General features: G+C 47.1%; 1 protein-coding gene across 6 annotated transcripts in view; it reads right to left on the reverse strand.

Moving 5' to 3' along the window:
• LOC141147318 (E3 ubiquitin-protein ligase DTX3L-like) overlaps window positions 1-20,617 on the reverse strand; it is a 110,059-nt gene that overhangs the window by 2,665 nt on the left and 86,777 nt on the right. For all 6 annotated transcript variants that reach the window (XM_073634535.1, XM_073634536.1, XM_073634540.1 and 3 more), the window contains 2 exons: window positions 6,911-8,377; window positions 4,073-4,290 (listed from right to left, as the gene is read on the reverse strand). In XM_073634535.1, coding sequence (XP_073490636.1) covers window positions 4,073-4,290; window positions 6,911-8,377 — 1,685 coding nt within the window. The remainder of the gene's footprint in view (window positions 1-4,072; window positions 4,291-6,910; window positions 8,378-20,617) is intronic.

Raw genomic sequence — 20,617 nt, forward strand, 5'->3', positions numbered from 1 at the left:
GGTCAGGTAGACCAACTAAAATTTCAGCCACAACTGCCAGGAAAATTGTTTGGGATGCAAAGAAAAACCCCACAAATAACTTCAGGTGAAATACAGGACTCTCTGAAAACATGTGGTGTGGCTGTTTCAAGATGCACAATAAGGAGGCACTTGAAGAAAGATGGGCTGCATGGTCGAGTCGCCAGAAGAAAGCCATTACTACGCAAATGCCACAAAGTATCCCGCTTACAATACACCAAACAGCACAGAGACAAGCCTCAAAACTTCTGCCACAAAGTCATTTGGGGTGATGAGACCAAAAATGAGCTTTTTGGCCACAACCATAAACACTACATTTGGAGAGTAGTCAACAAGTCCACCATCCCTACTGTGAAACACGGAGGTGGATCGCTGATATTTTGGGGATGTGTGAGCTACAAAAGGCACAGGAAATTTGGTCCAAATTGATGGCAAGATGAATGCAGTATGTTATCAAAAAAAAAACTGGAGGAACATTTCATTCATCAGCCAGGAAGCTGCGCATGGGACCTACTTGCATACTTGCCAACTGTCCCGGATTTCCCAGGACATTCCCGGGACTTGGACGCCATTCCCGAATTTCTGGTGTCCGGGGAAATGTCCCGAGAAATCCGGTTCTTCGCGATTCACCGCCGCCGCTAGAGGTCCGCGGCCGGCGGAGACATTCCATTTTGATGAAGTTCAGGAAGATGGCTGGGGGGGCTAGACGGAGCACCTGCGTCGCCGCCCACCCTCCACCCCGCTCTGCCTCACCTGCCACGTCCTGCCCCTTTCTATATCAGACTGGCAGCGGGGCGGGGGGTAGGCGGGGCGAGGTGGGGTGAGGCGGAGGGTGGGCGGCGAAGCAGGAGCTCCATCTAGCCCCCCCAGCCGTCTTCCTGTCTGATATGGAAAGGGGCGGGGGTTCTAGCCATGCTGTGGACACTACTAGGACACCTCTGAGGTAGGGGGGGGCGCACCGCTGTGGGACTCCTGATGTTATTGGGGGGGATCCTTTGGGGACACACTCCTGATGCAAGGGGGGCTCCACTGGGGACACACACCTGATGCAAGGGGGGCTCCACTGGGGATACCTGATGCAAGGGAGGCTCCACTGGGGACACCTGATGTGAGGGGGGGCTCCACTGGGGACACCTGATGTGAGGGGGGGTCCACTGGGGAAACCTGATGTGAGGGGGGGTCCACTGGGGACACCTGATGTGAGGGGGGGCTCCACTGGGGACACCTGATGTGAGGGGGGCTCCACTGGGGACACCTGATGTGAGGGGGGCTCTTCCAGGGACACCTGATGCGAGGGGGGCTCCGCCGGGGACACCTGATGCGAGGGGGAGCTCCGCCGGGGACACCTGATGCGAGGGGGAGCTCCACCAGGGACACCTGATGCGAGGGGGAGCTCCGCCGGGGACACCTGATGCGAGGGGGAGCTCCGCCGGGAACACCTGATGTGAGAGGGAGCTCCGCCGGGGACACCTGATGTGAGGGGGAGCTCCGCTGGGGACACCTGATGTGAGGGGGAGCTCCGCTGGGGACACCTGATGTGAGGGGGAGCTCCGCTGGGGACACCTGATGTGAGGGGGGCTCCGCCGGGGACACCTGATGTGAGGGGGGGGCTCCGCCGGGGACACCTGATGTGAGGGGGGGGCTCCGCCGGGGACACCTGATGCGAGGGGGAGCTCCGCCGGGAACACCTGATGTGAGAGGGAGCTCCGCCGGGGACACCTGATGTGAGGGGGAGCTCCGCTGGGGACACCTGATGTGAGGGGGAGCTTCGCTGGGGACACCTGATGTGAGGGGGAGCTCCGCTGGGGACACCTGATGTGAGGGGGGCTCCGCCGGGGACACCTGATGTGAGGGGGGGGCTCCGCCGGGGACACCTGATGTGAGGGGGGGGGCTCCGCCGGGGACACCTGATGTGAGGGGGAGCTCCGCCGGGGACTCCTGGTTGAGAGGGGGAGCTCTGCTGGGGACTCCTGGTGTGAGGGGGGCTCCGCTGGGGACATCTGATGTATGGGGGGCTCCGCTGGGGGCACCTGATGTATGGGGAGCTCCGCTGGGGGCACCTGATGCAAGGACGGACTCTGCTGGGACATCTGACGCAAGGACGGATGGCTGGTGACAGGCGACGTGGCTAGTGACACGCTCAGGGATCCCACTGATTCTGCATTATGGTCAGTTGAATGATTTCATTTTATATTACAATGTAATAATAGAAATAATGCACTTCAATCATCCTGACACCATAACAACCATGGTGCCGGGATGATTGAAGTGCTAACACCAGGTGTTTGGAGTATCTTTATCTGCTGATTGTTAAACTTTCTAGAATACACATATTTTTATTGTGTAGGATCTGGGGCTACCGCCCTGTCATTTCCCTCTCCCCCTCTAATCCCTCTCCATCCCTCATTCATCTCAGACTCTAACCACACCCTCTTGAGCCACACCCAATATGTCACGTAAACCACGCCCATTCTTCGTCGCAACGCCACACCTACAAACGAATGCCACGCCCCCTAATTATTGTACGGCTCCGCCTACAGCAACAAAAGTGCCCCACATTTTTTTTTTACAATGTTGGCAACTATGTACTTGGACATTCCAACATGACAATGATCCAAAACACAAGGCCAAGTCCACCTGTCATTGGCTACAGCAGAATAAAGTGAAGGTTCTGGAGTGGCCATCTCAGTCTCCTGACTTCAATATCATTGAGCCACTCTGGGGAGATCTCAAACGTGCCGTTCATGGAAGACAGCCCAAGAATTTACAGGAAACAAAAGGAGAGGAGCGCCGCTAAGTAGGTTGATTTATTAACAATTGACAAATAAAAGTATCCACTCACAGCTGATGGATTGAGTGCGTCTCAGTCGGCAGATGCCTGCTATAAATAGCTCCTTGCTTCTCCCCTACCTTACACTTGAAAAAGGAGCGCGCATGTGCTGTACGGATCTTGCGCAAGCTTAGAAACGCGTTGTGTTCTTCCCCACCACTATACATCACCAGCTGCTTCCTGGGTTGCTGCTCCGCTCCTCTGCGCAGACAGACTGTGTTCCTTCCTGGCTTCCCGTCAGATTGCGGCATAGGCTTGGGGCGTCCCTGGGAATCGATGATTGTCCTCTTACCTTCCAACTTTGGAATGTACCCTCTTGCGGCACATACCGTATTTACATGTAAGTGGATACTTTTATTTGTCAATTGTTAATAAATCAACCTACTTAGCGGCGCTCCTCTCCTTTTGTTTTTTGTCTTTGATGGATCTGAACTGACTTCACTCCAGAGAAGAGCTGCCCTTTGTGAACTTTGGATACAGTGTCCCACAAGATAAATTTCATATCTGTTGTCCTCCACATACTGTTTATTCCTTATGGTTTTTTCCCTGAACTATGGACTGCTTCCCAGCACCTGTCAATGTCGATTAGCATCTCTCATGCTACACCGGTATTGATTCAGCATATGACTTTTTTATGACTTTTTAATTATATATATTTTTTTATTTTAATTGCTTCACTGCCTCTGAGCGCCAGTTTATTTTGTTTTTACAAGAATTTACAGGAACTGGAGGACTTTTACTAAGAGGAACCATCTGAGAAGATAAAGAGCCTCATCCACAAATACCACAAAAGACTTCAAGCTGTCATTGATGGTAAAGGGGGCAATACATGGTATTGAGAACGGGGGTATGTAAACTTTTGATCAGGGTCATTTGGATAGTTTCTGTTGTGATTATGATAAAAACACAGATGATTGATAATAAATGGCTTCAGCCAAACACTAACCATGAGTGAAAGAAAGTATTTGTGTTATCATTCATATCCTCTGAAAAATGGCCAAGAAATCATAAATTCTGCCAGGGTATGTAAAATTATGAGCACAACTGTGTACCCAGAAAAGTCTGACAGAATATACTACTACACCTCCTTTCCGTATTTTATTATATAGCATCAACAGTTTGTGCAGCGCTTTACAATATAAAGCAACAGTACAGTTACAATACAATTCAGTCTGTATACTGTATAACACACGTCTCTCTGTATATGGTATATATTGATCTTACCTCTGTGCTCCCCCGTAGATATTGGTTTTATGGTGGACATCATTCCAGGTGACGGTGTCGGAGGCGCCAGTTGTACGAGAATCTCCCACAGTGAAGATCAGTCGCTGATCGAAGGCTTTACTCAGCAGACTCAGGATCTCTTTCCCCTCCCTGTTATCCGGTAAATAAGCCGTACGTCTGGCACCCGAGAAATGCCTTCCAGGATGAGGATGGTTTTCCTGGATAATGAGATAATGGGATTCATGAGAAGGGAGCTCTGCACACCTCCTGCATTCAGACTCAGCAAGGTGTGGTATGAAGGACCACCATACATAAGCCTCATATATTGGTTTACCTAAAATACATTTTGATAACTAAAATTTTGCCAGAGTCTGAGATAATCAATTCTTTGGAAAAGCTGGAAATGTAAAAACTAGTCTCCTTCTCCCGCCCATGCTGTATGATGATTGGAGGACACTTTGGTGTCACAATGGCGGTCTGAGGGGCTGAAGGACAGTTGTATCCTTGGATGGCAGCAGATGACATGGGGCTGCATTGGACTAGACATGGCCATCCACATAGCAATTCCCATATACATGAGATCACTGCAAAATTAGGTGCAATGTTCCTCCATTGCCCTCTACAAGAAGCTGGAGGGAATATAGAGCACAGTCTTCACCTCCTCCTGGCTCTCTCCTCCTAAGACTTGGCTTGTATCTTCCAGTGCTAAACTGACAGAAGTTGTGAAGCTGCTGTCACTACTCCTCCTATCAGCTTGTAGTGACACAAACTCTCCTTGCACCCATCTCGCATTATACAAGCGCCCGAGGCAGCTGACCCTTTTGCCCCCTCCCTTGTCCTGCTCCTAGGGTTATTCTTTAAGATAGTCTGCATACAGAAAAGCAAATGTAATGGAAAGGTTTCATTTTTCTAAATCAATGTGTTGAGGTTAGGGTTAGGCGAGTTTGGCTCCCACTTGTGGAATGGTTACTAACGCATATAATGTGTGTTAAAGGTCTGTGGCATATATGTGCTGTGTATACAGTGAGTGGGCTTGGGTTTTTTTTAACTATGCCCCTCCGAATGTTAGCATAATTTGGTCACACCCAAAATATTTATTACAGCAATTAGTTTTTTGTGGGGAGGAGTGTTAACAATATTACAGTACCAGATATGCCCTGTACACCACTGATGTGATTGAGTTACCCATATGGGAAACAAGTTAAAATCAAATACAATCGCGGGGTGGGGCGGGGGGGACTGGAGAAGAGAAAATCTGGCAACCAACCAGCTGAAAGCAAAACTAAACCTTCCTCTCCTTTACAGCCAAGGAAGCTGCCATCTTAGCCACTGATCTGCAGTTGCCATGGTGCTGCACATGTAATCAGTTATGACACAAGCCTTTGATAGCTTGATAGTTGAGTTGAGAGTACAAACAACTGTGACATGTCTTGAATGGAACAGATTTGGGAAACCGTTAGATCGCTGGGTTTACCTCTGCTTTAAGCCTTGAAAATGAAAGACAGAAGCTAATTGGCTGCCAGACACAGCTGTTTCAGATTTTGGCTGCTCAATTTTTTATAAATCCCCCTCACTGTGATTTCTGTGTTTGACCCCCTGCTCTACCATACTGCTTTGTGTATAATTGTCTATTTCTTGTGTGAAGAGTGAAGAGTTTGCGCTGCAAGAAACTAAAATAACAACCCACCATACCACATGTCTCAAACACAAGGCCCATGGGCAGAATCCGGCCTGCCATGCTTTTTTCATGTGGCCCTCGCACCCAGGGGGAGACGTGGAAGTGAGATGTGGACAGCCTGTGAAAGAGCTGAACTCTGCACACTGTGCATATCACCCTCCTAAACCCTGCACTCTGTGCATAGCACCCTCCTAAACCCTGCACTCTGTACATAGCACCCTCCTAAACCCTGCACTCTGTACATAGCACCCTCCTAAACCCTGCACTCTGTACATAGCGCCCTCCTAAATCCTGCACTCTGTATGTAGCACCCTCCTAAACACTGCACTCTGTACATAGCACCCTCCTAAACCCTGCACTCTGTACATAGCACCCTCCTAAACCCTGCACTCTGTGCATAGCACCCTCCTAAACCATGCACTCTGTGCATAGCACCCTCCTAAACCATGCACTCTGTACATAGCACCCTCCTAAATCCTGCACTCTGTATGTAGCACCCTCCTAAACCCTGCACTCTGTACATAGCACCCTCCTAAACCCTTCACTCTGTACATAGCACCCTCCTAAACCCTGCACTCTGTACATAGCACCCTCCTAAACCCTGCACTCTGTACGTAGCACCTTCCTAAATCCTGCACTCTGTATGTAGCACATTCCTAAACCCAGCACTCTGTACACAGCAGACCCCTGAACTCAATACATAGCACACCCCTAAACCCTGCACTCAGTATATAGCACACCTCTGAACTCTGTACATAGCGGATCCCTGAAATCTGCACTTAACGCACTGCTGTTATTTATTGCTCCTTCCTTAATGATTCCTACCACTGTTACTGTAATTTGACCACACCCACCATTCAATGTAGTTTGTAGGGGTGGAATTGAAGTTCCTGCCCCTATTCTCTGAGAAAAAAAAAGCCATGTAAAAAATTTATCACGTCATACAGATACAGCCAGCCAGCTTGACACCCCTGCACTATACCATAGAATACAATCAGAAATAATCTCATCTTTGAAGAGTAGATAAAACTCTTGATTTTATGCATCCAAAAGCCAATGTCAGCAAATGAAATGGACTAAATGTCATGATGTTAGTGCTGAGGGGGAAGAAGTATATCTATTAGGAGAAATATGTCATTATTTCTGAGGTCTGCACTTACCTTCTGGATGCCCGATGGGATGTCATAGTGGATCTCTATGGCTCCACATCCAGGATATCCCGGTAAGGAGTTTCTGTTTGTTGTCACGGTCATTGTTCCATCAGGCTGGTTTCCTCTGACTGTCCCATACGAGACTCCACATATTGGACACACAGGTTTATGGGCCATGGCTTGCGTAAGACAGTCCTTACAATATACATGCTTACACTTCTCTAATATCACCTTATCTTCGATCTCAGACAGACAGATAGGACACTTGTCTGGCTCTTCCGCTTTCTGTGTAGCAGCTGAGGAACTGTCGGTGTCCATTGGCTCTCCTGAGGTAGCTCCTGTCTGACCTCTTCCTGGATTCTGGTTTCCATTGAGTTTCTCCTCAGCAAAAGCGACATGGACTGGGTGGCCGATGAGGAGCACAGTGTCTTTGGAATATTCCATCACAATGTCTATTCCCGCCATCATCAGCTGTTCCTGCAGCATATTGGCATCTTCCTTCTTGATTTCCGGCCTCACGCTGATTTCCTTTCTTTTGATATTAAAGAAAGTTTTCTGCAGAAGAGTGATGAAGCTATGAGAAGCGTGGGGTGAAAGGTCAGGGGGGGCATTCATGGTTCTGAAGGTGATACATAAGCTGCCCTTTTTCATATTCTCTTCCATCTTTACATTGTACTTCTTCTCAATGTCAGAGATCTCCCTGAGCTTTAATTTCTTCAGGATATCCATGTGTCTGACGTCTACCTCGATCTCAGTCCTCATATTGCTGGTGGAGATGGTCACAGCCCTGGGAGGACGAGCGGGTTTATGGTCTGCAGGTTTATGGTCTGCAGGTTTATGGTCTGCCTTCTCTAAGAAGGTCTTCACCTGGGGCAACTCATCTTTGGGACCACGAAGAATGATTCCCATGTTCTTTTCCTTTATCACTTGGATTTTACTCCACCGGTCTGCCACTCGCTCTTTGATGTCAGAGAATGTCAGGGTGACAACTGAGGGATCCACTATTACCTGGGTCCAGTCATCCATCACCTTCTGCACCTTGTCTGTAAATTTCTCCTTGGCTTTCTCAGGTGAGGATTCTGATCCCTGAGGGATAAATCTGACATATGTGGATCCTTCCGGTATGGCGCGATGATCAATCCTCACTCTATACTTTTCCTCTAGCTGATCAATTTCTGTTCTGTAGATCTCTATAATGTATTCATATAAAGCTGATGGAAAGCACACCTGGTCTGTCTGGCTGTCGGTGGGACTCCAATCACTGGATGTGTCTGGAGGCTTCTCTACACCGAGTTGCGGTTCCAGTTGCCCCAGGACATAGCGGTGCACCAAATCTAGATTATCAAATGTTCCCGTTAGTTCCACAAAATCAGATGCATCTTTTATAGTGAGATATGGAATATCTGCTTTTATTTTCTCTTGTAAAGCTTCAGTGAACCATTTCTTATCCAATTTTGCTCTCACTGACCTAAAGATCTGAAAAGATGACAAAAATGCAGAAAAAGAGTTATTGGGTCACCTTATTGGGTACAACAGAGAACTCCATTCTCTTTTTCTGCAACATTTTCATCAATATAGTGTGTACAAAGTTGTCTTATCTTGCAGTATTGTTCAGTGGTTGGGGTGAGCAGAAGCCAATCCTAAACACAATATTTTAAAACTGGCAGTAAGAGGTTCCTTTATCTCTCAGGTCATCAGAGTGACCTCCTCTAGCTAAATATGTTTTCACTGGACCACCAGCAACTGTGACACCTATCAAACATGGATACACCACGGTCTGGGATCTGCCTTACCTTAGAACAGGAACCTACTTTACAATGATATATTTTGGAGTTACTACCATTTTATCTGAATTAAGGGAATTTTTTAACTCTGTTTTTCCAGCAGAACATGAATCAAAAGTGTATGCCAGTACACAGCTAACATCAAATTCTCACCTGTTGATGGCAGAAATAATGGTATTCCTGGGGTAGAGCCATCATAAAACATTACCAGATATTTTTGTTCAGCATTTCCACAGATACATTATATGAGGATGATAAAACTGCCAGAATTTAGGATCTTTCTGGGCAGATCAATTTTAGATCCTTCAGGTTTTCTCACAGCCTCTTGGGTACAAAGCTCTGGTGGCCTGACAGTGGCAATAAATGGTGACAGGTGGTAAAGTTGGATCACATCACACATAGAGGCTGCACACATGTTAGGAGTTGTACATTTAAGATGGCCATACATGGTTCAGTTTTTTTCGGTCAGCCAGCTGGCTGACCAAAAAAAAAACTAAACCCATTCCCCCATCCACACATTCGAGGTGGATGCAGGAATCCTCCTCATTGAGTCATTGTATTCTAACAGTGGGATTCCTCCACCGATTAGCTGCATACACTGATTACACAAAATTTTCCAACAAGCTGGTTCATTAGAAGTTGATCGATAGATTGTCTTATAAACGGAAAGAGCATACATGAATTGAAATTTGGCTGATTTCTGCTGAATTTCAATTCATGTATGGCCAGTTTTAATCATTTTCATACCACAGAACTCCATGGCATTCATATGGCAATTTCTGTGGCACTGCCATCAAGACACAAATAACCAAGGCCGTCTCTAATATTGATTGGGCCCTGGGCAAACATTTTCTTGGGCCCCCCCAACCGCTCTTAGACATATAACAAGTAGCTGTAAGACTCAAAATCCGTTTACTGGAGCAGATCAGCAGCAATTGCAATTGGTTGCCAGAGGATACAACATATTATTACCGATCACTGACTGGTTGTTAGAGGTTACAACACATCATTACTGCTCACTGAGAGACGTACTACAGGAGATGACCAGAGACTGCAAATTTAATACAGGAGATGACCAGAGACTGCAAATCTAATACAGGAGATGACCAGAGACTGCAAATGACAATGACAAGGCTGCAGATGGACACTGATGAGGCTGCATTGATGGGCATTTAAATGTAAGTTTTTTCCTTAAAATTCCCTCCTAAACTTGTTATACGCCGATAAATATGATAGGTCCAACCAGACAATCAGGCACGATTGTCCAATAGATCAGGCAGGGAGCTGTCCAGCATCCCTGATGGCTCAGCGAGAAGAATCAATGCCAGACAAAGAAAAGGTCCCAGATTTGAGCCCAGGGCCTGACAGTACTCCCATCCTCCCATGATGTCCTCTGGATATCTTAGGGCCAGGTTTTTGAGGAAATCTCTGGTGAAATTCTTTTTTTTTGCAAAGTTTGCTAGAAAGGGTGATCGGCTGTGTGCAGAGAATTTTCACTTTTCAGTGCTTTCAGGGGTCTTCTCCACAGGCTACACCATGCTACATCCTATATCATCAGTATATAATAAGTCATTTTAGGAGGATGAAAAAGCCCTTCAAACTGGAATTTTCCATCCAAAAGGATAATCGATCATTCTAATCCCTTACTCCATACATTCAGATTGTAGCATTGTTCGTTTGGAATAGTTTAAAAAGTACACTCTAGTTTGGGTCTACAAACAGGTTTATTGTCCATCTCTGTAGCAAATTTGCATGGCAAGTCTCTAGCAAGAGCAAAAGTTGCAGTGGTGAGTCTACAGCAAGAGCTCTGCAAGTCTACAGCATGAAAATTCAGCCACAGTGCCCCCCTGTGGTGGGAGGACTATTGCACAACATAACTGAACCAGAACTTGCAGCAGACTTGCAGAATGTTTGCAAAGAAAGTTGATCTGGAGTCATGCAATGTGGACTTGCTGCAATTTTGCAACAAACATGTGAAGCCTGGCAAGTCTAGCAAAAGCTTAGCAAGTCATTTTCAAACTTGCAGCTCAATTGCATGCTATCTGGGGAATTGGAACAAAGATGGTTAAGCCAGAGAATATACAATTGTCTTAGCGGTTTGGGAAAGATTATTAATTTATCCTGATGAAGCAACTTGGACCATACTTTAAAGGTTTTTTTCCTTCTTCTGGAATAACTGTGGGAATAGGCCTGCCAACTGCGTCAAAACAATCCTTCTCTGGCTAACCCCTACTCTCAAAATGCAAATGCTTCAGTGGATATAGGGCCAATATGGGGCAAATAGGCACAAATTGTAGGAGAGCTACAAGTTTCAGGTCTGGTCACTGACTTGCAGGTCACATTGGCACTTTATCCACTGAAGCATTTGCATTTTCCAGAGCAGAGTAGGGACTGGCCATAGAGCGATTACTTTGAAGCAGCTGGCCGTTTTAAACATGCACTTCAATAGGTGTGAACCAAAAATGCCAATCCAAATTTTTGCAAAGTTTGCTAAAAAAAGTATATACTGTAGCAGTGTGCAGAGAGTTCATCCAGAATTTTTAGTGTTAACATGTGGTCTCACCCCTTTAGCACCTGATGGATTATATACTGTGCCTGTAGAAGCTGTTGGGATCTGAGCACAGGTATATCTTATTACTAGCACTGAACAGTGGACGCAGTGTTGGATGAATGAGGGTTTCCGGATGAGCTGAATGAATCCTGGATAAATGGGGAATGAAAAAAGGAGGTGGCCCATTGTATCCAATTTTTTCTACACATAAAGGCTCCTTCCACACATGGCCGCCCATCTAGGAGCCATGCCTCCCTCCTGGCATCTTAATGCACCTGAATGTACAGGACCCTAAACAAGGGTACCACGTTAAGCCTCATTCAGCTGCAGCCTGTCCCAGACTTTGATAGTCTGCCTGCGGTGAGGCTGGACCCTGCACCTGTCCCTCAGCACACTAAAATGCTGGAAGGGACACCTTGCTCCTAGACGGTCCTACGTGTAAGGGACCCATTGGGGTCCTATCACACAACAGTGTACTGGCAATGTTTTATCTGTAAAATGTGCAATTTTCCTCATCCTAGAAAAACTACAGTGATGGTGAGGACTTCAGATCAGGGCCGTTTTTAAGGCAGGGCAAAAGGGGCAGCTGCCCTGAGCCCTATCATTGTTGTGGGGCCCAAAGCAGCTGCCTCATACTTGCCAACTATCCTGGTTTAAATTCCCTCGTCCCTTGAGGTTTTAGTCCCGTGCTGTGTCCTGATATCTCAGTGTGAAGTGCTGCTACTAATGCTGCCCAGCTCTGCCCTTTTGTTGTGTACAGATGACTCCCCTGAAGAACCTGTGTTTACATGTAAATTACCGGCATTCATATGTAAATAGCTGCGGCCGGCGGGATTGATATGTATATCATGCCCCCTGAGGTCATATCCACACTAATCTCTAGCAGCCAATCAACAAGCAGAAATCATGTGCTGTAACCTCTAGCAACTAATCAGTGAGCCTTAATGTGTGCTGTAACCTCTAGCAACCAGTGAGCAGTAAGACGGCCCTGCTTCAGATTATACCTTAATCTCACTGACTCTGGTTAAGGAATTCACATGCAAACAGGTCAACCCTCCAGGGACTCATTGTCGCTGAAAGCATGAACTGAAAAAAGGAGCACCAGACCAAAATCATAAAAATAGTTCAAATAGATTAACAGTCTACAATAAAACAGCCTATGCATTTCAAAGGCCAAAAACCATCATCAGGGCTACAAGAAGGCATAGATAAAATACATGACTATTTATATATTTTATATAAGATTAAAGTATAACTAAAAGCAAAACCTTTTTTCTTTTTAGTTGTGGATGGAGTGGAGATGGATTAGAACACCTGTCAAGGTTTTTATTGCTGTCAGTGTCTCCATTAGGGAGATGTAACTTCTCTATTTTTCCTGTTTACCATTATCATTGACATACTTGCTAACAGTCCCGATTTTCCCGGGACAATCCCGATTTTGAGACCCTCTTCCTGATTAAAAACCTGGGATTTTGCTTTTGTCCCGGGAAATCAGGACTGTTTTTGGCACAGCAGCTGCTTCTGGCTCCAAAAATATGGCAGCCGCAAGATCTCTTTCCCGTTTCCCCTGGCTCTCAGCTCAGATCAGAACTCCGCCCCTGCAACCCTCTGCACTGCAGCTCCTCCCACTCTCCCTTTGCAAAGTTATTCTGCCCCCATGCGCGCTCCCGGTTTTCATGGTGTTGTACCGAGACAAAGTTTCCCCCATGAAAACCAGGGGTGCACACGGGGGAGGTAGATGGCTAAATAGCATTGTGAGGGAGAGTGGGAGGAGCTGCAGTGCAGAGGGCTGGAGATTAGGAGGATCTGGAGTGCAGTAGGCTGGAGAGGCGGAGTTCCGTTCTCAGCCGAGAGCCAGGGGAAGCAGGTTTTCCCGTTCTGTGAGAGGCAGAGCCAAGGGACTCTACTGCACTAAGAACACCTAAGGAGGGACTCGGCTGGGGACGCCTGACCTAAGGAGGGACTCGGCTGGGGACGCCTGACCTAAGGAGGGACTCGGCTGGGGACGCCTGACCTAAGGAGGGACTCGGCTGGGGACGCCTGACCTAAGGAGGGACTCGGCTGGGGACGCCTGACCTAAGGAGGGACTCGGCTGAGGACGCCTGACCTAAGGAGGGACTCGGCTGGGGACGCCTGACCTAAGGAGGGACTCGGCTGGGGACGCCTGACCTAAGGAGGGACTCGGCTGGGGACGCCTGACCTAAGGAGGGACTCGGCTGGGGACGCCTGACCTAAGGAGGGACTCGGCTGGGGACGCCTGACCTAAGGAGGGACTCGGCTGGGGACGCCTGACCTAAGGAGGGACTCGGCTGGGGACGCCTGACCTAAGGAGGGACTCGGCTGGGGACGCCTGACCTAAGGAGGGACTCGGCTGGGGACGCCTGACCTAAGGAGGGACTCGGCTGGGGACGCCTGACCTAAGGAGGGACTCAGCTGGGGACGCCTGATCTAAGGAGGGACTCAGCTGGGGACGCCTGATCTAAGGAGGGACTCAGCTGGGGACGCCTGATCTAAGGAGGGACTCAGCTGGGGACGCCTGATCTAAGGAGGGACTCAGCTGGGGACGCCTGATCTAAGGAGGGACTCAGCTGGGGACGCCTGATCTAAGGAGGGACTCAGCTGGGGACGCCTGATCTAAGGAGGGACTCAGCTGGGGACGCCTGATCTAAGGAGGGACTCCGCTGGGGACGCCTGATCTAAGGAGGGACTCCGCTGGGGACGCCTGATCTAAGGAGGGACTCCGCTGGGGACGCCTGATCTAAGGAGGGACTCCGCTGGGGACGCCTGATCTAAAGAGGGACTCCGCTGGGGACGCCTGATCTAAGGAGGGACTCCGCTGGGGACGCCTGATCTAAGGAGGGACTCCGCTGGGGACGCCTGATCTAAGGAGGGACTCCGCTGGGGACGCCTGATCTAAGGAGGGACTCCGCTGGGGACGCCTGATCTAAGGAGGGACTCCGCTGGGGACGCCTGATCTAAGGAGGGACTCCGCTGGGGACGCCTGATCTAAGGAGGGACTCCGCTGGGGACGCCTGATCTAAGGAGGGACTCCGCTGGGGACGCCTGATCTAAGGAGGGACTCCGCTGGGGACGCCTGATCTAAGGAGGGACTCCGCTGGGGACGCCTGATCTAAGGAGGGACTCCGCTGGGGACGCCTGATCTAAGGAGGGACTCCGCTGGGGACGCCTGATCTAAGGAGGCACTCCGCTGGGGACGCCTGATCTAAGGAGGGACTCCGCTGGGGACGCCTGATCTAAGGAGGGACTCCGCTGGGGACGCCTGATCTAAGGAGGGACTCCGCTGGGGACGCCTGATCTAAGGAGGGACTCCGCTGGGGACGCCTGATCTAAGGAGGGACTCCGCTGGGGACGCCTGATCTAAGGAGGGACTCCGCTGGGGACGCCTGATCTAAGGAGGGACTCCGCTGGGGACGCCTGATCTAAGGAGGGACTCCGCTGGGGACGCCTGATCTAAGGAGGGACTCAGCTGGGGACGCCTGATCTAAGGAGGGACTCAGCTGGGGACGCCTGATCTAAGGAGGGACTCAGCTGGGGACGCCTGATCTAAGGAGGGACTCAGCTGGGGACGCCTGATCTAAGGAGGGACTCAGCTGGGGACGCCTGATCTAAGGAGGGACTCAGCTGGGGACGCCTGATCTAAGGAGGGACTCCGCTGGGGACGCCTGATCTAAGGAGGGACTCCGCTGGGGACGCCTGATCTAAGGAGGGACTCCGCTGGGGACGCCTGATCTAAGGAGGGACTCCGCTGGGGACGCCTGATCTAAGGAGGGACTCCGCTGGGGACGCCTGATCTAAAGAGGGACTCCGCTGGGGACGCCTGATCTAAGGAGGGACTCCGCTGGGGACGCCTGATCTAAGGAGGGACTCCGCTGGGGACGCCTGATCTAAGGAGGGACTCCGCTGGGGACGCCTGATCTAAGGAGGGACTCCGCTGGGGACGCCTGATCTAAGGAGGGACTCCGCTGGGGACGCCTGATCTAAGGAGGGACTCCGCTGGGGACGCCTGATCTAAGGAGGGACTCCGCTGGGGACGCCTGATCTAAGGAGGGACTCCGCTGGGGACGCCTGATCTAAGGAGGGACTCCGCTGGGGACGCCTGATCTAAGGAGGGACTCCGCTGGGGACACCTGATGGCAGGCGACGTGGCAAGTGACACGCTCAGGGCTCCCACTGATTCTGCATTATGGGGAGTTGATTGATTTAATTTTATATTACAATGTAATAATAGAAATAATGCGCTTCAATCATCCTGACACCATAACAACCATGGTGCTGGGATGATTGAAGCGCTAACACCAGGTGTTTGGAGCATCTTTATCTGCTGAATGTTAAACTTTCTGGAATACACACATTTCTATTGTGTTCTGGGCCTGCTGTCCCTCCATCACTCTTTTCCTGCTTTCTCTCTCCTTCCCACCATCCCTCTTTCTTTCTCCCTCCGTTCCTTTGTTCATCTCAGACTCAGACCACACCCACTTTAAATGTAAACATCCCTTGTGACAGTAATAGGTGGTGACAGGTATTCTTTATAGAGAGATCTGGGGTGTAAAAAAACACAAATTCCTCCTTTTGCATCTCAAAGTATTCAGATCACCAAAATCAGCGAGTCTGAATACCGTCATTTTATTTTAAATTGGTGCCATTGGCAGCTGAGTAAACAGGAAGTGATGTTGCTTCCGGAATATTACTCCAGAGACCTGATTGAAGCAGTTTCCGGCTTTGTTCGGGTGACAGCCTAGCTGGCGGATGCGCCGGATTGTGGATTGGGTCTCCTGGTGGGACGGGAGGCCCGGGAAGAGCAGCGGAAGGGACGACGTCCCCTCCCTATTCGATGATAATGGCCTGAGCCGAATTGTCCATTATCACCAAATAGCTGACCGCCCGCTCTGAAAAACGATACTGGGGTATAGCCTGCAGCTGTAGGCTATACCTTGATACATCCACTTCCTCAAGCTGACGTACCGGTAAGGCGATTTGCGTGAAGTGGTTAAGCACACTGAGATTTATTACTGTATTGTCCATATTATATTTATATTTTAATCTAATCTCTTGTAGCCCTGATGAAGGGATGATGTTTTTGAAATTCATTTTAAGAACTAAAACATTGAGGTCTTCTATAGGGTGGTCAAGTTGTGAGAAATGATGTCCCACAGGGGTGCAGAGCTCATCTTGTTTATGTTCCTTGATGGTATCTATGTCTGTGCAAATTCATTCTTGTTCTCAACATCTGTCCTATTCCGCCAACATAGGAACCTTGTACAGCTGCACGATTCTGGCTAAAATGAGAATCATGATTTTTTTGCTTAGAATAAGGATCACGATTCTCTCACGATTCTAGCAGTGTAACATCTTCTTTCATATTATACAAAAACATTGGGCTAACTTTACTGTTTAGTTTTTTTAAATTCATTAAAGTGTATTTTTTTAAAAAAAGATTGCGTTTTAAAAACTGCTGTCTAAATACAGTGTGACATAAAATATTGCAGCAACCACCATTTTATTCTCTAGGGACTCTGCTAAAAAAAAAATATATATATCACGTTTGGGTGTTCCAAGTAATTTTCTAGCAGAAAATAATGATTTTTACTTGTAAGCAATAAATGTCAGAAAAGGTTTGGTCTTTAAATGATTAAACTTCCTTCATTTACACGCTGGAGTTCTCTCCTTTGATAAAAGAACGAAAAGATACTTTGGGGGTTATTTACTAAAGGCAAATCCACTTTGCACTGCAAGTGCACTTGGAAGTAAAGTCGCTGTAGATCTGAGGGGGACATGCATGGAAAATAAACAAACAGCATTTTATCTTGCACTTGATTGGATTATAAAATCAGCAGAGCTTCCCCTCATTTCAGATCTTCCCCTCAGATTTAGAGCGACTGCACTTCCAAGCGCACTTTCAGTGCAAAGTGAATTTTCCTTTAGTAAATAACCCCCGATGTTTCTACTTATTTGTGTGTTGTGATTAAACTTGGCAGGCTGCCTGGATTTTTTATTTTTTTTTCCCAGCTGTGAGAACTCTGCACTTGTTAGAAAGAATGGTGACATGCTGTTTTGAAGATAGGGAAGAGAAAAAAAAAAAAAAAAAAAAAAAAAAAATCGAGATTTTGATTCTTAACCGCTTCAGCCCTGGACCATTTGGCTGGCCAAAGACCAGAGCACTTTTTGCGATTCGGCGCTGCGTCGCTTTAACTGACAATTGCGCGGTCGTGCGACGTTGCTCCCAAAACAAAATTGATGTCCTTTTTTCCCCACAAATAGAGCTTTCTTTTGGTGGTATTTGATCACCTCTGCGGTTTTTATTTTTTGCGCTATAAACAAAAAAAGAGCGACGATTTAAAAAAAAAAACGCATTATTTACTTTTTGCTATAATAAATATCCCCCAAAAAATATATTAAAAAAAAATGTTTCCTCAGTTTAGGCCGATACGTATTCTTCTACATATTTTTGGTAAAAAAAAAATAAAAATAAAAAAAACCGCAATAAGCGTATATTGATTTGTTTGCGCAAAAGTTATAGCGTCTACAAAATAGGGGATAGATTTATTGCATTTTTATTAATAATTTTTTTTATTAGTAATGGCGGCGATCTGCGATTTTTATCGTGACATTAGGGCGGACACATCGGACACTTTTGACACATTTTTGGAACCATTGTCATTAATTCAGCGATCAGTGTGATTAAAAATGCATTGATTACTGTAAAAATGTCACTGGCAGTGAAGGGGTTAATGTATGTCCTAGTTTGTGTTCTAACTGAAGGGGGGAGGGGACTGTGCAGGGAAACTAACAGATCCTCTGTTCATATTCTGTATGAACAGAGGATCTGTCTGTTCTCCCCCCAGAGAACCGGAAACTGTGTGTTTACACACACACACACACAGAACCCGGTTCTCGGTGTGCCCCGAGCGAACGCGGGAGCCCGGCGGTGATAGAGACTGCCGGGTTACTCGCATCGGTGGCCACAGGGTGAAGTGACGTCACATAACATCATTTTGCCCAGCCGTGCCATTCTGCCGCAGTGCGGCAGCTGGTCGACATGTGGTTAACGATTAATCGTGCAGCTCCAGATCCTTGCTACATTTATTGCATTGGATGAGATACACAGCGTTACTGGAGGCGCAGTTGTTTGATCCTGGGATATTGAAGGTCCCTATTGTGTGTGTGACACTTTTTGATGGATTCATTCGGTTGCATAGTTTGCAGAGTTTTTTATTGCAGGGATGGCTTCCATTAATTGTAACGTCATAATCAGAATGAAGTTCCCTGGTTATATGTTTCTGTCTGAGGTTGGGAGGTTGTCTGAAAGCCAGTAGTGGACCACAACCAGACCACACCATGGAAGACCTCAGTGTCTTAGTACTTAAAGGGAATCTCAGAACTATCCAGGAAAGGAAAGTGTTTTAACTAAGAATGATACTTCTATTTGGCACAAAAGATACGGGCCTAAATTTAGACTTGGGTTTTCTTACTCATTATCCAACATTTTTCTGACCCCCTCTGTGATTGTCACCCCACCAGTCTATAGCTGATAGGTGATTGATTTCTGCACACCTGTGGGGACATCATTTCTCACAAACAGACAACACTATGGGAGACCTCAATGTTTTGGTTCGTAAGGGAACTTTAAGACTACTCAGGAAAGAGAAACTTTTGAACTTAGGTCTATTAATCCTATTAGACACAAGAAATAGAGGTCTAAATGTGAACCTCAGCCTTTTAAATCACTATTCATCACACCCGATCCTCTGTGACTTACTTCACCCCACCCCCCACTCCTCCAATTTCACCAGCCATCCAAGCTTAATTACCTTTGCTTTTTTCTTTTAGAGATTCTCTTGTTAACACTCTGCTAAAAAATCTCCAAAAATACTGCGCTCACTCTGTACAATAGCAGCTCACACAACAAAACAAGGAAATTTGTCAATAATGCAGGTGTATATAGTGTAGCGCTGATTAAGATGATGATTTTTACAGATTTCAAAGAGATATCATACAGTTGTTCCTAACACCATGTATTCCATATTGAGAAGGAACTCCAATAAGCATCTATTGCATATAAAATATAAAAATAAAATATAAAAATAAACTGAAAGTCCCGCACAGGTAATGGGGTTATACACCCCGTGGATATCAAACTAAAGGAACTGATATGTAATAAATGGATCCTCCGTATGGAAGCAATGCAGGCTTACCGGAACTGTTGGACTCAGAGAGACATATGTCACCTGAGTCAATAACGCTTGTATTGCTACCATGCAATGAAGTGGGGTTTCCCAATGAAACGTTGTGGAATCCTGATGTTGTTCTAGGACTCTCGGCAGACCTCTTCCATATGTGACCCGATCTCGTAGTGGCCCATATAAGGTAAAGAAAGTGGCCACATAGTGTGATAACGTTTTTAAAAGTAAATTTATTGAAAAGTAAAACACTTACATTTTCCGTATTAAAAAAGCGCTTATAGTAAAATAGTGGCAGGCAGTGGAGTCTCCCGACGCGTTTCGTCTACTCAGACTTCATCTGGGGTACCCTACCACTGCTGCCATACTCCCTTTTATAGGTACCAAGACCCCCCATGATGAGAATCCAGCTTGTTCCCATTGTTTGCTTGCACTTCCGGGTATCACCAAAATGGCGGCCCCGCGTGCGTTCCAGGCCTCTTTCTAATGCCCAATGTGCGTTCCAGCACTTCTTTATGGATGTTAAGAAAATATAAATAAATAAATCAATTCGCCACAAAATTCCCAAAGATTTCTCAATAAGAATTATCTAGATTAGTATGTGTAGTAAAAAACGTGAACAGAGAATGTAAACTAGAGAAAGATCATCCGGATATTCCCCAGAGAATGTGTACATCCGGATGGTCGCTCCCCGTGACGCAAATGGCGTCATCTTCCGCCTCGGTGGAGTGCAAGCTAGGCAGTCGTCGGGCGCATGCGCATCACGCCTCGGTATAGTGGAGAACGTGGCGCAATGCCTTCATAGGCGCTCCGGTCTAATGACACGCCCATCCTAATGCAAGTGATGCGCTGTTATCTGACAGCTGCTGTGTGCTATGTGAATCGAACAGTTACGTGTATAGGAATACCTGAATGTTATCTGTGTATATTTTGAAACAAGAGTGAAGTCCTTAATTGTGAATCTAATTATAATGTAATTAGAAAATTAAAACATCTATTATGTGCAAAACAAATTATGTTCTAATTATGTGTTGATTGGCTAGACCAATGGTTCTGGTGTATATATTTCCACCAAAATACATTTAGTGTAGCTATCCATTATATGTGCAATATAGTTGTGGACTAAAGAAAGGACAAAAAAAAAACAAAAAACGTGGCTATAAGACCGTGGCTAAAAAATTCA

This window comes from Aquarana catesbeiana, linkage group LG06 (assembly GCF_042186555.1).
Source record: "Aquarana catesbeiana isolate 2022-GZ linkage group LG06, ASM4218655v1, whole genome shotgun sequence".
NCBI lineage: Eukaryota > Metazoa > Chordata > Amphibia > Anura > Ranidae > Aquarana > Aquarana catesbeiana.